General features: G+C 40.3%; 1 protein-coding gene across 1 annotated transcript in view; it reads left to right on the plus strand.

Annotated features, from left to right (window-relative positions):
• The first annotated feature begins 509 nt into the window (after positions 1-509).
• The window catches only part of NUCB2 (nucleobindin 2), a 29,749-nt gene continuing 14,564 nt past the window's right edge, over positions 510-15,694 (plus strand). The window contains exons 1-4 of the mRNA XM_010711117.3: positions 510-698; positions 10,739-10,882; positions 12,212-12,319; positions 13,611-13,737. Coding sequence (XP_010709419.3) covers positions 10,739-10,882; positions 12,212-12,319; positions 13,611-13,737 — 379 coding nt within the window. The 5' untranslated portion in view covers positions 510-698. The remainder of the gene's footprint in view (positions 699-10,738; positions 10,883-12,211; positions 12,320-13,610; positions 13,738-15,694) is intronic.

Raw genomic sequence — 15,694 nt, forward strand, 5'->3', positions numbered from 1 at the left:
GCTGCAACAGATTCTTCAGAAGAGACTTTCAGATACTCTATAAGCTAGCAGAGCAGGAACATGTAATATGAGTTCTCCAAGAATTTGTACACAATACCTCTGCTCAAAAACAAGCTGCAGGCTCAGAGAAGTAAAACACACGGTAGACACAACTAAGATCAAGGTTTATTCCAGAAATTACAGCCACTATCTAACTACTCTCTAAAAATAGTTTTTCCTACACACGCTCCGCCCGCGGCTGGACGGCACAACGCTCCCTCATAGAGCGCCCGCCCGCGACAGCTGCCTCCCACCCCCCCCAACTCCCACACAGCGCACAACCCCCAGGCCTAACAGCTACAGCGCCTCCCACTGACGCCAGAAGCGCGCGGCCCCGCCTCACGGCGACCGCCACGTACCTCAGCGCTCAGAGGGTGGCGCCCCGCCTCTCGCGCTATCACGCCGCCGCGCGCGGCGCCGCCCAATCAGAGCACTCCGCGACGCCCGGGAGGGGGTCAGGGCTGGCCAATCGCTGCGCTCCCGGGGGCGGGATCTGTCCCCATGGAAACGAGAGCCCGGGCCGCCAGAACGCCACCGGGCTGCCGCATCGTGACGCGCAGGTCCTCGGCGGGACCCCCGGGAGCTGCTCCCTCTCCTCACTTCCACGCGCGGTTTCCATCTGAGAGGCAGCGGCTCCTCTCACGCCGCCGGGACGCAAGGTAGCATCGTCCTCTCGCTGGCGGGCCTGCGGCGGGTAGAGGCGCGGAACGGAGGCCGGGCCGCGGGGCAGCTCCTGTCAGGAGAGCCGCTGGCCGTCGCGCGGGGCCGAGCCGGACCGGGGGAGGGCGCCCTCCGCGGCGGGCGTTTAACGGCCGCCACTCCTGTCAGGTTCAAAATAACGGTAACGCGGCGGAGCGGCGCGCTGAGGTGGGGGCTCTGTGTCGCCTCCGGGGCTGAAGCAGCGGCGGGGGGGGAGGTGTTGGTCCTCAGGAAGTAACGCGCCGGCAGCCCCGCGGGTGGGCGTGCGAGCGGCTCTCTTCAAAGCAGCGGGAGGAGTTGAGGCACACCTGGCAGCTGCGCGCCTCGATGGCCGGCATTGCGCAACCACGGGAAAACCTCGGCTGCTTTGTCCCACGGACGGGGATGGTCTCGCTAGAAGTGCCTGTTGACGTTGTGTCTGCTGTAGTACTACTGGAGGAACTAAGTAAGATTCTGTAGTGCTAGCTCAAAAATAATTCAGAAAGTGCGGAATCGTGGTCATAAAGAGGGACACGAGAAATACCCTCTGTTGTCGGAGTTGTATTTGCTGTAGAGAAATAAAGCCCGGCATTTCTAAGATTAGACCATCACCGCACCAAAACTAGGGCAGCAGGAGTGCACCATGGCACTGAGCTTAGCCTGGAGAGTTGCTGTGTGTTGTTTGGCATTTACTTTTCTCACACGCTGAAGAAAAATCCTGTAGGTGACTCAGTATATAAACACTTCTACCCAGATTCTGCAGTGCCTGTCTCTCTCACCTAGCCTGGTGAGCACAGGAAGGTTTTCTACTCCTCAATCTGGGTAGGAGGTTCTTTACTTAGAGGTCCTGGTACAGCTGCCCAGAGAAGCTATGGGTGCCCCAACCCTGGAGGTGCTCAAGACCGGCTGGATGCAGCTCTGGATAGCCTGATCTATTGGTGGGTGGCAACTCTGCTCACAGCAGGGGGTCTTTAAGACCCGTTCCAATCTAAGCCTTTTTATGACTATGAAAAGACACTCAAAATTTATTTGAAAGCACCTTTCATTATTGTAGACCTCTGCTTAAGGCTCAGAAAAGATTTTGAGAAAGGCCCATGTTTGTGTGAATGCTTAAGATCCACTTACATCTCTTACCATCAGTTGCTGCACAGTGATCTTGTAGTCACAGCACAAGATCTGCCATGGACTGAAACTATTAATCTGATTAAAAAACAGTAACTCCTAAGTGTAATTCTCTCTTTTCCCTCTTATGTGCTGCTATAATCTTTTGGACAGTGGGAATATTTTATTTTAGAATTTAAAAAGATAACTATATATAAGAAGTAATAACATAAACTTATTGAAAAAAATTGTTTTGTAGTAGAACTAGGTAGATCTCATTCACTTCTAACCAAGTTAATTAACATAAAAAACGGGGGGACAGGTGGATGTAACATAAAGCTATCAATCAGTTAATACTGCCCATTGGTCTTCTTCAAACTTCTATTAGCAGTTGTAGGCAAAGGCATCTACCGTAGGCATCAAGAGTGAATTTGCTTCTGCCTGGGTGCTGTAATAGAGGTTGGCAACTGATTATTTTGGTATGTGAAATTATGTTGAGAAAAAACCCTCAAGGAAATACAAACGAAGCAACTACAACAAAAAAGGGTACCTTCCAACCCCTATGATTCTGTGAAAAGATTATTGCTGAATCAGAATAAGGGTGACTTGCCATATCTTGGCTGCATAATGATGGCAATATTGCTAAACCTAAACTTTTGAAGCATATTAAGCCAAGTTAAAAGTTTCATATCTAAAGCTGCCCCCATGTAATACATACATGACTTAAACTGGATTTGTGAAAGGGAAGAACAGTAGTTCTTAGTGATAATAAAAAATGTAAAATATTTTAGTATTGACTCAAATGTCAGAGTGTGAAAATATTGACCTATTCTTCTAGTTATATAGTGACTAAACAAGCATGCTTTACAAAAGAAAGATAAAATCCTTTACTAATAAGTTGAAAGCTGTATCAATGTTGCCTTGATATGAACTCCTGTGCAGCAGTGGCGTTTGTTTAATAAAGTCCTTCCCTAGTCGTTCGCTCAGCAAGCAGCAGAGATCCTGGGAAGCTCCTGTAAGATACCTAACAGACAGACAGAAGCCTTCTGGATAGGAATATTCTTACCTGTAGCTTAAAACACTGCTGAGTACTTAAGACAAATCACATGAAATTAGGAGCAAAATTCATGTCAATTTTCAACAGGAGTAGTTTTGATTCTTATTTGCATGGTTTGACAGTTGGAAAAACGAAAGAAAATTGGTAGAACACTTTTACACTTGTAAAAGTCTTCATCATAGGTAATTCAGAAAACGTGTAGTCCATTTTTGTTATTACATTTCTGATGCTTTGTGTTCTTTATAAAACAAGAGCGAGATCTTTTGGCACGTTTGGATTCCTAAATGTGTAGAAATCCAAGTGAATTAGAAAATGATGGCAGGTATCATTAAGTGGTTGAATATTTTTACATCTGGCTCCATGTTATCTCAGAATCACAGAATGGCCAGGGTTGGAAGGGACCTCAAGGATCACGAATCTCCAACCCCCCTGCCACATCCAGGGCCACCAACCTCCCCATTTAATACCAGACCAGGCTGCCCAGGGCCCCATCCAACCTGGCCTTGAATGCCTCCAGGGACGGGGCATCCACAACCTCTCTGGGCAGCCTGTTCCAGCACCTCACCACTCTCTCTGTAAAGGATTTCCTCCTGACATCCAACCTAAATCTTCCCTCCCTCAACTTCAAACCATTTCGCCTTGTCCTGCTGTTATCTACCTTTTCAAAGAGAGTTGACTCCCCTCCTGTTTGTAGGCTCCCTTTAGGTATTGAAAGGCTGCAATGAGGGCACCCCACAGCCGTCTTTTCTCCAGGCTGTAGAAGCCCAGCTCCCTCAGCCTGTCTTCGTAGGGGAGGTGCTCCAGTCCCCTGATCATCTCTGTGGCCCTCCTCTGGACCCTCTCCAACAGCTCCCTGTCTTTCCTGTACTGGGGGCTCCAGACCTGGACACAGTACTCCAGATGGGGCCTCACAAGAGCAGAGCAGAGGGGGACAATCACCTCCCTGTCCCTGCTGGCCACCCCTCTTTTGATGGAGCCCAGGATACCATTTGCCTTCCGAGCCACAAGGGCACACAGCTGGCTCATGTTAAGCTTTTCATCTATTAAGACCCCCAGGTCCTTCTCCGCAGGGCTGCTCTCAAGGACCCTCCTTCCAGTCTGTATGGATGCCTGGGATTCCTCCGGCCCAAGTGCAAAACTCTGCACTTTGCTGTGTTGAACCTCACCAGGTTCACCCGGGCCCACCTTTCCAGCCTGTCCAGGTCCCTCTGAATGGCATCCTTTCCTTCTGTCGTGTCAACCACACCACTCAGCTTGGTGTTGTCAGCAAACTTGCTGAGGGTGCACTCAATTCCGTCATCAATGTCATTGATAAAGATGTTAAAGAGCACCGGTCCCAAGACAGACCCCTGGGGACGCCGCTCATTGCCGGCCTGTTAGTTCTCAATTTTTTATTCCTGTTGGCTATATACTGTTTTCTCTCCAAAGAGGAAAAAGGCTACTTAAGTCCTGATGCGATAAGTGTTTAAATAATAAAATAATTTCTTGTTGTCTAGAGTAAAACGTGTACTTGTGGGTGATCCCATAGACTTCTTGAAAGGATTTTTTATTTGAGGTGAGAGTAAAAGCAAACTTTTCCAAGCAATACCTCTGTTGCAGGTGGTGGCATACTGGAAATTAGGTTGGTTTTTATGCCAGCAGTGGCAAAATTGCTGTTCTCATTTATACAAAATGGATTTGGATCTGTGAGATTCCAGGTTTGCTGGTGTATTTTGTTCTGTGTATTTAGTTGTAGTAAAGGAAGCTGTACTGATAGTAGATTTATTTTGCTTTGTTTTGTTTTACTTTGCTTTTGAAGTGTGTAAGAATTTTATCACTGAATTCAATGTTAGTTTTTGCTTGCATATTAGTTTCACAAATCTTTTCTTCTGAGCCAGCTTTCCTGGTAAGAAGTGATAAAATCAAGCAAGTTCCTTTTGAAAACAAGACCAATATTTCAGCATTCTTCAGCTTGCAAGACAGCTGCATGGAAACTGATACTGTTTTTCTAAAGCAATGTTTATAGTTCCTTGGAGGCAAATATCATATAAACATGTATGTGCATTTGTGTGCACACGGGTTTTAAAATAATGAACTATTAACATTGCCACAAAAAGGAAAAAACAGTTGTGTTTTCAGGCTTTACTTACAGCAGAGCTGTGCATGTGTAAGAGCAGGCTGTGTGTGTCTTGCTTCTCTGCCATCATTGTTGCTGGATAAAGTTGCCTTCTGAATAATATTTGCTTTTTTCAAACTGGAACACTTGTGTTTTTATTCCTATATAGCATCTCCTATCATTTGGGTGACTCATTTAATAAAACAACTGAACTGGTAAGAAGAAAGGATTCTGCCATCTTTATGTACTTCAGTAATATTAAGTAAAGCTATATTTATGTGCAGTCTTATTAAGTAAACGCTTCAAAAAATGAGAGCATGTTCTTGTGCAGAGCAAACTAAGGAGGGTGTAGTCTGGCAAAAGATTAGGAAAGCACTGCAGATCGAAACCTGCTGGGAATTGCTAGTGATGGATAGAGAAAAACTGACCATCTGAACCAGAGAATAATAATGAATAATAAGAATAATGAAAGGAAAACTCTTCTGTCTTGTGTGGGAGGGACATTTACTGAAAGAGGAGTGATGGAAAAGAGTGCTTATGTATTAAAGTGATTAAATCTCATACAGGAAGAAAACTATGCAGATGTTTTTGTAATTTGGTGGATAACTTGTAAAGCAAAAAGCAGTGCAGATTTTAGTTATTTCAGTTCTCACCTTGTCTTCTGCATGTCTTTAAGAAGTCTAGATCTAGATCTAGAGGTCTGATGGCCTAATAAAAGGACATTTTTCACCAGAAAGAGTGTTTTAGCATAGCCTTGTGAGCTGAAAGGGACTTTTACACTTGTTTCTCCAAATTGTTGCCATATGTTAGCAGTGTTAATACCCGTTTAACTTATGGACAGATGCTGTGAAGCAGATGCATTACCTTTAGATTGATTAACTTCTGTCTTTGGTTAAGATATGATAGTTTACATATTCATGCAGCAGGTCTTCCTGAATGAACATGAAGGTACTGTTATGTCAGGTGTTTCTGAACAAAAAATGTGGCAGAATAATAATCTGTTTATGTCTATTTCACACATTTTAAGTATTTTTTTAATGAATTGGTGAGCTAATCAATATATATCTTTTCAAGTCATTTTTAAAGAAGTGGAAAAATATGTGAAATTGAACACTATTTAAACTGCAAAATTGTAAGGAAAAGTATATTGTTGAGAGAGCTAGCTGAAAGTTCTGAAGGAGTGCTTTATATGCTTCATATATCTATTTGTAATATTCCCATTCTAGTATTGAGTTTAGTATAGTCTTAGAAAGAGGAGGATCATGAGATCTATTGTATCACCCATTCTGTTTCTGTTTTTTTAAGGCAGCACTTCCTGTGAAGAGTGTTGGCATCTCCCATATGTACAGCATTAAAATAGGAAGTCATGGTACAGACATGACTATTGAGAGTATTGCTATCATCCTGCATGTGTGCACTGTTGCTCACATAGGTTTAATTATTTGCATATCAGACAGAACACGAGTGCATCAGATGTGTGAGTAGGCCGGCTTATTTTTGTATTCTGCAAGTGTGTTTATGATGGCATTACCCATCACAGCACACATTGGTTTGGCAGGTACAGACATGCAGTGTAACAACACTTACAGCGCTGTGCTGTTCCGCTTCGTATCATCTGCAGGCACTGATACCACTGTATGAGTTCACCCATCTCAGCCTTTGAAAATTTGACACGGAGCATTACTTATCTAAAAAATAATTGTTGTTTTGCTAGGAAGGTGATGGAGACCTCAGCTGAATCTGTGCTGTTTTCTGGACAATAGTTATTAAGTGAATGAGAAGTACGTCTGAGGCTGTGTAAAATAGGTGTGCTAATGCCATACTGAGCTGCTTGTGCTCGTGTTGCAAGCTTTAGAAACTGCATTTTGTACATATCTTTCAAAGGCCATAGCTCTTTGTAATTCCAGTGTCTGATTCTGTTCCACTGAAGCTGATAGGAATTTCTGATTATGTTTACTGGGATCAAGATCAAGGTTGTTGGCGGACAGCCTATTTCTTTTTTCTTTTCTAATTCTATTTTTCTGTCCAGGCAAGTACATGGGTAGCTCTGTTTTCTGCTACCTCATTCTTGTACCTCCCACTAAGAGTTTGTTGTTTTTTTTTAAGTACTTTCTGCTCGGAGAAGTTCTGATTTTTTGTTCCCCCTCCCCCCCAAAATATTGGCTTTGTTATGAAGTACAGTATTTATCACCCCTAAAGGATTACTTTATGAGTAGTTCTCTTTATAAAGTATGAATATTTATTTCCCTAGCATTGTGGTGCTTAGCTAATTTGGAAATTTAAGTTTGCATATTTTTGATAAGATCAGTCTAGAGTTGCATTACCTTTCCATCTAGGTGAGCTACATGTTTTTCTCTAGAACTGCTTGGTTTCCAGATGAAAATTGTAACATTAGCTCTGTTCACGTATTGTTTACAAAGTAACCACTGGATTATTAAAGTCAGCTGGGCAAAATTTATGTTTCTATTAAATTATTAAATAGCAGGAAGAATAGTAGTTAATAATAGGCTAGAGCAAGGCACCCATGGCAGGGCACGAGGATATATACTGTGCATTATGTATCACTCATGACAGTGACCAAATTGACATTGCTTCTCTTCTGCTGCACTGAGACTGTCTATTGGTTTAGTGGCTCCTAGGCCTTACAGAGGAAACTGGATCCCTTAGTCAGCCTTGTAGAGTCACGGTAAAATGCCTGGGAGGGATGGTCATCTCTAAGTGGGTTTCCCAAGGGTCTGAACAGCTGCTAAAGATGGGTTGAACTCTTAATAGTAAAGTATTAAGAGGAACAAAAACCAAAACGCCTCTTTTCTTCTCAACCTGCCTCTCATCACTTCCCTCTACTTGCTGAATTTGCAAATGACGCTGAGTTGTCTGTTGCAGCTGATTAATGTCAGGCATCACAGTGAGACTGACTTGTCTCTCCTAATACGTATCAGAGTAGAGCACGTGACTCAGTTGTGGCTGTCACTTTGGGCTGTCACTGTGACTGTCTAAAGGTTGACACATCTTAGTCATCTGCTCTTAGAGAGATAGTTTTGATGACTATTGTCTTGAATTACTGGAAAACTAAATACAGTAACTCCGTCTTTACTTGGTACTTATTTTTTTGTTTAATAATGCATTTCCAGCTTACGTGTTAAAGCACAGGTTGTATAACCAGGTGAGTTCCTCAGAATGCTACTGGAAATCCTACTGAGTGTAATGTTGTAGTCTGTGAAGTCAGCTGCAGCATCTTGTTATCCATTTAGATCTTCTCTACTTCTGATTCTTTCTAGTACTTGTGGAATTTTTTTTGGCCTGTTTTATCAAAATGCTGATGATAAAGCCATCCTATGCACAACCTGAAACAAAACTGTCTCATGGGCACTAGATAGCCTTTTTTGTTGTTGTTGTTTCCAGAGCAGTGTATTGCGTCAAATAGATGTAAAAACATGCTGTGGTATTGTCCTGTCTTTCCCATTACGTATAACAGCACATAACTGCAGAGGCTGGTACTTTCAGAGGAGCCTAAATTACCTGTGAGCAGAAATCCCACTGAAAGCTAGAAGATCTAGAGGCAATCAGTTTGATTACAGCTTTTGATAGAGAAGCTTTGTGACTACTGCGGGGTCGTTGAGGATGATACAGCTCCAGCTGCCCATCTCAGATCCCTTCTCTTGCCTACATGCCCCTTTAATACCCTACAGAATTTCAGCTTTTTGTTTTACCTGGCTTTTGTTGTTGTTGTTGTTTGTGTGGGTTTTTTTTACTGTAATACTTTCTGTTTAGAGAAGTTATTGTCCTGGTTATTCATCCAGAAACTTTCAAAGATTCAGGTTTCTCCTACTTATTTTTCAAATACGCCAGGTTGACAGATACCAAATTAAGTGTTTGCCTTACTTTTTCATCTGAAAAGACAAGCAAAATGCTAAATTTGACTTACTCATAAATGCACCTCAGTCTGCTTTGGAAATGAACCAACACCTTACAAATAAATAAACAGGCAACAGCGTTCAGAGAGTGGCTTTAACACCAGATGTGGCAATCTACTTTTGGAGAAAAGTGGACCAGGTTAGATGACCTTGGCTGTGCAAGACAGGTAACAGTAAGTGATTGGAGGTTAATGGTTGTCTGCCTGCTGAAGGAACTATCTCCTGCATAACATATATTAATTTAGTAATATTATCCATACTATTGAGCTGTGCCACTAATAGATACAAACCCAGCAGATAGCTCTAACACAGTTCAGGATGACAGAGTTTGAGGGCTTTTTATTTTTTCTGTTGATAGTTTGGGTTTTGTTTGTTTTAGATAAATGGCAAGGTCAATCTGAGTTTCTAATGGGGAACAGACAGTAGTGCTGATGTTCAATCTAATGCTCTCAGTGTGACAGCAGCAATAGCTCTTGCCATCCCACCTGGCAATGGTCAGACGTTAGTAATTTTAAAAATAAGAGATATTTGCTATGACTGAGCAGAATCCACTTAGGTTCTTTTTGCTAAGGATGTAATTAATTAAAAGAGTTTCAGAGAGTCCTTGTAATTCTCAAGCCTTTGATATCTAAAAGACAGAAAAATGGGTGTATTTTTATCTCCAGCTGTTCCACAGTTCCCCAACAAGAGAGACAATAATACTTCTGCATTTCCCATTTTTGTTTTTCTTAATAAGAATGCATTCTTTTACATAATACTTACATGAATAAAGGATATCAACAGTACTTTAAATTAAGAAGCTGTCATTATGTACATTTATTGCCTTAGTAAAGGGGCAGCTTAATCCAAGCAAAGGTAATCCTCCACTGTTGATTACCAGCACGTGTAGTCAGGAAAACTGGCACTGACACTGCAATTAGAATTTGTCCGCTACCTTACCACCCCTCAGATAAATCGTTGCCATTGGATCTGGATACTTTTTGCTAGAATTACTTGCATGACTAGTTAAAGCATTTGTACAGGAATTATTCTTGCAGCAGGCATACTTTAGATTTGACTGCCTATTGTATCTTTCACGTATCTGAGCTAACCATAGACAGCATTTAACTGACAACTTTCACTAAGCAGGAGATTATCTATATTGCTAACTTAATATTGGAATTTGGTGAAGTTTTCTGTAGCGTAGCCAAAGACTCTGCACTTTCACAGTACTGGATGAATTGTCTTCAGAGAAAGACTTACAGTTAGATGCTGTACTACCACATTTACTTTTCTTCCTGAACTCACACTGTTAAAGTATTCTATCTTAATAGATTTTGGATGAATGAATCTGTTTTCAATCAAATGCTTCTTTTGGGAGTCTCAGTCAACATGAAACAGACAATATGGCTTATAAAATATTTTGTCTTGCAAATAAAATTTGGAGAGGATCTTGGCTCCAGATTAAGCACGCGCTTCACTGCTGAAGCCTAAGAACTGTAAGCATTACTACACTAGGATCTGATTCAGTGCCCGTAATTATCTGTAAGAATTTCCCAATTACTTCAGCAAAGACAAATCAGAGTAGGAACTCTGGTATTATTTATCCAAGACTTGGCCATCCTAAACAAGTACATGAACATCTCTTCTTGTTTGCAATGCAACATTGCTGTGTGCACAATGGTCAGCTAATCTGCTTGTGTCATAAAAGCCTTTAAAATTAATGCTATATTTAATTTCTTGAGTTGTAGTATTCCCTGAGAACACATGGAAAGTAGGTTATTCCAGGTGACTATATAGGAACATCAAATAATTCTAATCAAATAGTATGATAACATCATTCATGTTAATTTTTGTGACTTGATCTCATTTCAGATGAAGTGGCGATCTCTCCTGCCCCAACAATGTATTTTGCTGATACCGTGTCTCCTAATGGCTTTGGAAGCTGTACCTATAGACATAGATAAGACAAAAGTCAAAGGAGAAGGTCACGTAGAAGGAGAGAAGATAGAAAATCCAGTAAGTGTAACAAAATAAATCTTCAGTGAAATAAGTAGTTTGTTTTAGTTACTAGTAATCCAGCTATAGCAAGCTCCTATCCTGAAATTTAGATGTCTTTTACCGGAGCTGTATTCAGGGAAGAAATGAATATCAGCTGGGATTATCAAACATGGTACTTTCTGCTGTGGTGGGGTTCCATTTATATCTGTTCTCTTTTCTTATTCACTTCTCTGAGCTGCTAAAGGTGAGATAGCAAACTGAAGTGAATTCCCCAGCATACAACGGAAAGTACTGTTTATTTTTTCACAGGACTTCTTTGAAGTGACTGACTGAGTGGTGGCTTAGGAAATTCCATTCAATGTTTCCAGTTCATTGCTTCCAATCGAGAAGGAAAATGTTTGATTAGGAGAATTCAACTACATTTCAGAAATAGGAATTTTTTTCAACAGCAGACATACTGTGTTTGTGAGTGCTACAAGCACATCGTACAAAGTTGAGTTTGAGATCTCAAATTTCCTGAAGTGCCAACTGTTTTTGTCAAGAAACAAATCTCCAATATCAGCTTTTAATAGCTGAACCGTGATGTTGTGCTGTGAAAGCCAAATAAATTCTTTTGTTGAAGCAGACTTTCTTTCTTTCCAGAATGGAATTATTCTGTCTAGCACAGTTGTATTTGCTCTGGATTGGTCTTCTGGAGAGTGTTTCTTTGCACCACACTACCATAGGAAAAATCAGAGTGTAGCATATGCCACAGGAACCTTAGCTGATCTAGTAGGCTAAGTCCTGGGTGTAGCTTTGGTTTATCTGTCCTCAGTGCAGATGAACCAGTGCAGTTTCACTAATCTTATATTTGCTTTAAATGTTTCCCAACCAGGCTATCAGCTTCTTTTTTTGAAAGATATACTGATTAAAGCCAAGTAAAACTTCTGGCTGTTGCTTCTGGCAGACCGAAGGTGGCTGCCTTTAAAGGAGGTTTTCTAGGAAATGCAGCAAATAGTCTCAACATTCTTTTGCATCTGGGAGAAAAGAACAGCAGTATTCTGAACCACTCTTAAATTCTTATAATTAATGAATTGCACTGTTTGAAAAGCCTCACTATGTTAACAGAATAGATGCTTGCATGCAACGTGGGTTTCCTCAATGCCTTTCTCCTCTTTGTCATCTGTTGCTGAAACAAATTAATTCTAAGTTCCAAGACAAAGATGCAGATCACAAAAGTAGAAGATATGTAAAAGAGCTGTGATACTTGTATTGCTGAGAACTGGATTTCAGTGATATGATAGTATTTACATGAAATGTATTGTTTGGCAGTATATTCTATTCTAAAGTTAACATTCTTTTTTGAAGGATACAGGGCTCTATTATGATGAATATCTCAGGCAAGTAATTGATGTCTTGGAAACAGATAAGCATTTCAGGGAGAAACTCCAGACTGCTGACATAGAAGAAATAAAGGTAAGTTAAATATATTAATTGAGGCTAATTAAGTCTGTCATAATGAACCCTTCAAGATGGACGTTACATATATATTTAAAGTCTTCAGACCCCTCTCATATTTTGTAAGACACATTTTCTGTTTACCTAGGTATTTATCTCTTTCTGGAGCTTTGTCTTTAGTAAAGGAACAGCAAGTTTTCTGTTAGTTAAAGATTATCCCATAGAAGAATAATAATAAAAAGTACTCAAATGCATGGTTTCTGATTTCTGCCCATCTATTTAAAAGGCTGTGTCAGATTCTGTACAGATAGATACATCCTGACGTACCACAAAAAAGCTGCAAGCCTAGTTCTCACTCAGTTTTTCCTGCTGGGTGATTTGGAACACTGTTTCAAACAGAGGTTTCTATGCTTTCTGAAGTGAAGATGGTGTATCATTTGTTGATATGAAGTCATGGAAGAGAATTACAAGAAAGTCACGTTTTCTAGTCTGAGGAAATTGAGAAGCTGTGCTAGAAGCAATGTCAGTGTGCTGAAGTCAGGTATAAGATAGACTTCTGGCATTCTCCGCTGCTGTCCTTTCTCAAGTACCAGTCCAAATAGCACATGGTCCCAAAATCCCGTTGTGTTTTTGTCTTTTGTACTCCAGTGCTCTGTATGGTAGCTGTTTCACGTTCCCCTTTTATGAGCTAGAAATTTTGCATGAGACAGGCAGGAAACAGCCTAGAGCGACAGAGAGGAAATCCTGCCTTTTGCATTGCTTTTAATTCCTCATGTTGCCATTGGCAGCTTTTGATTCCGCTTTCTTCTGTGCTGTAACTGGGGTTACTCTTGAAGACTACTGTGAATTACCAGAGCCTGATAAATATTCTTGCAGTACACGTTAATGGCTGTTGCTTTGCTTGTATCTTCTCTCAAGTGTTACAGCTGTCATCAAGTGGCTGAAGACGAAGCACTGTGCTTTCATCTTGCAGCTCTTTTGAATTAGTTTGAGAATGTTTCATCAAGAAATTTATTATTTCTGAACCTCACAAGGCATTTCTGCTGCAAAGTCAAGCTTCTGCTCTTCAATAGGAGCAAATGTTTCTGGAGAGAGTTTCTAAACCTTTCTGGATCCTGCTCTGTGTCTATAACCATAGGCCTGAAATTTTTTTAATATGTTCACTGAATGACTTTTGAGATCCTTGTACGTATGGGCTACACTATGAGAAAAACTACGACTGGTCTGCTGTCTTGCAGCTCACATACAATGGGAATAGTAAAGGCTGCTTTCTTTTATGTTTTTATAGATCAGTTTTGTTTTTTGACAGAGTGGAAAACTTAGCAGAGAGCTTGACTTAGTAAGCCACCACGTGAGAACACGACTGGATGAACTCAAGCGACAAGAGGTGGCAAGATTAAGAATGTTAATTAAAGCCAAAATGGATTCTGTTCAAGGTAAGAATACAAAATCTAAGAAGGTGAACTGGGCACCTGTCCAATACAAGCTAGACAAAATCTAAGCTACGCTGTCCTTGATGTCAATAGTAATAACTGTTATCTGAAAGTAAGAGTGTCCTTTTTGATCTAGCCTATGCACAACAAATACGTATCTTTATAAGAAATTAAGGAGAAAATAAAAGCCATCTGTATTTTATAAATAGCTAAACTTCATTTGGGCAGTGGATTTTGCAGATACATCTAATCCTTTTTCAGCTTTTTTGGGTATTTTTGTAATGTATCAATTTACAAATAACTCACTGAGAAATAGCCACATTTTGATTATTTTAGACTACAAGACTATGTTTCATGGATTTCAGGCAGGCTTTTTTTAATTAATAGTCACTTAACATTATGTTTTCATTTTTTCTTTTTAAGTTCTTACTGGTGGAAAGGGGACTGTTTTACAGATTTATATCAAATGATAAACATTTCAATTCAGAAGATGATTTATTTTATTTTTGAGGCAATTGGAAGGTCCTGAGTAAAGAGGAACATTTAGGGTGCAGAAACTTATCCATAGCATTTTTTAATTATTAATTAAATCGCTCAAACATACATAGTTCGTTAAGAACATGTATACTTAATTCATTTTAAATAATCTATTTGGTGCATACTTAGCTGGGAAATAACACATACTATCTCTTTTTACTTAGTACTGAAGAAGTTTTAAGGTTTTTACTTAGAATGAAATCTGTAAGTTTCTTACTAGGTATCACTTCTTGAAGTGAATTAGTTTCCCAGAGATAAAGATCATAACGATGGACTGCATGTTCTTGTTTTCAAAATGGTGTTTTTCACAAAGATGATGTAAGTACTGAATTTGCTTGAGCAGATTGTTTTCTTGCTCATTAAAAACATTATCAAGTTGCAGGGAGGATCCCACTAACTGGAATAGGTATTGTATCAATTTGAAGTACTCCAAGAAGAAGGATCCTAATCCCATTAAGCCAGATTTAGAGGCGGCAAATAGGCCAAAGAAGCACATATATGCAGATGTGTCTAGGGGATATTACTGGAGTCAGGAAAAAAGTCAGATTAATTTGGGAAAGGAGATATTTTTAGTACGGTATCTTTCCAATGAATGCTTTAGATGCTATCATAATATAGTGAAGGAAGAATATAGAGTTTGCTGAGAACTTCAGTATAATCTGTTTATCCTTTGCTTGCTTTTTCTGAAAGTTTTAGTTCAGAGAGTATAGTCCACCAGTAGCTGGACAGTACATACCAGACCTCCACAGGATCTCAGTGTATTGCCTCACATACCTTTCAGACCCTCTGGTTCTTTTTTCTTAAGTGGTTTTTTAGCTGCCAAGAGCCTAATCTCATGCTTATATTGCAGGCAAGCACTCCAGCAGCCGCCACAGATGAAGCATGTTTACACATTCTGTCACTGTGTGTGATATTATATCTGTAAAGAACCAGAGCAGATTATACCTTTTCAAAATATTCAGATGACTATGAATGTGAACCAATGCAATTCAGAAAAATTTTGTAAAGTTTATAGTGGGCCCTGCCACTGAATATTTCACGTCACATGTAATTGTATGGACAGATTATCTACAAAGTACAGCTACATCTGTATGCTTATGCAGCACCTTGGGACACATACAAAAATGCATTCTGTAGTAACAGCAGTAGAGCTGTTTGATTTCCTTGTATTTGTTCTGTTAATATTTTCCATATGGTACAACTTAATATCTTGGTCCTTTATCTGATTAAGACCTGCTTTATTCGCACTCAGATGGATCAGGTCCAACAGACTTGGACATATGTTTTTCATATATTCAGTCTTGATCCAGATGTGTTTTTAAACATTTGTACCAAGATCCTGCTAGACTGACTAGTACAGGACAAGAATGTTAGGAGTTGGATAACTTTCTCCAGGGTCAACTCTTTAGATAATGCAATAATG

This window comes from Meleagris gallopavo, chromosome 5 (assembly GCF_905368555.1).
Source record: "Meleagris gallopavo chromosome 5, MGAL_WU_HG_1.1, whole genome shotgun sequence".
In the NCBI taxonomy this organism is placed as follows: Eukaryota; Metazoa; Chordata; class Aves; order Galliformes; family Phasianidae; genus Meleagris; species Meleagris gallopavo.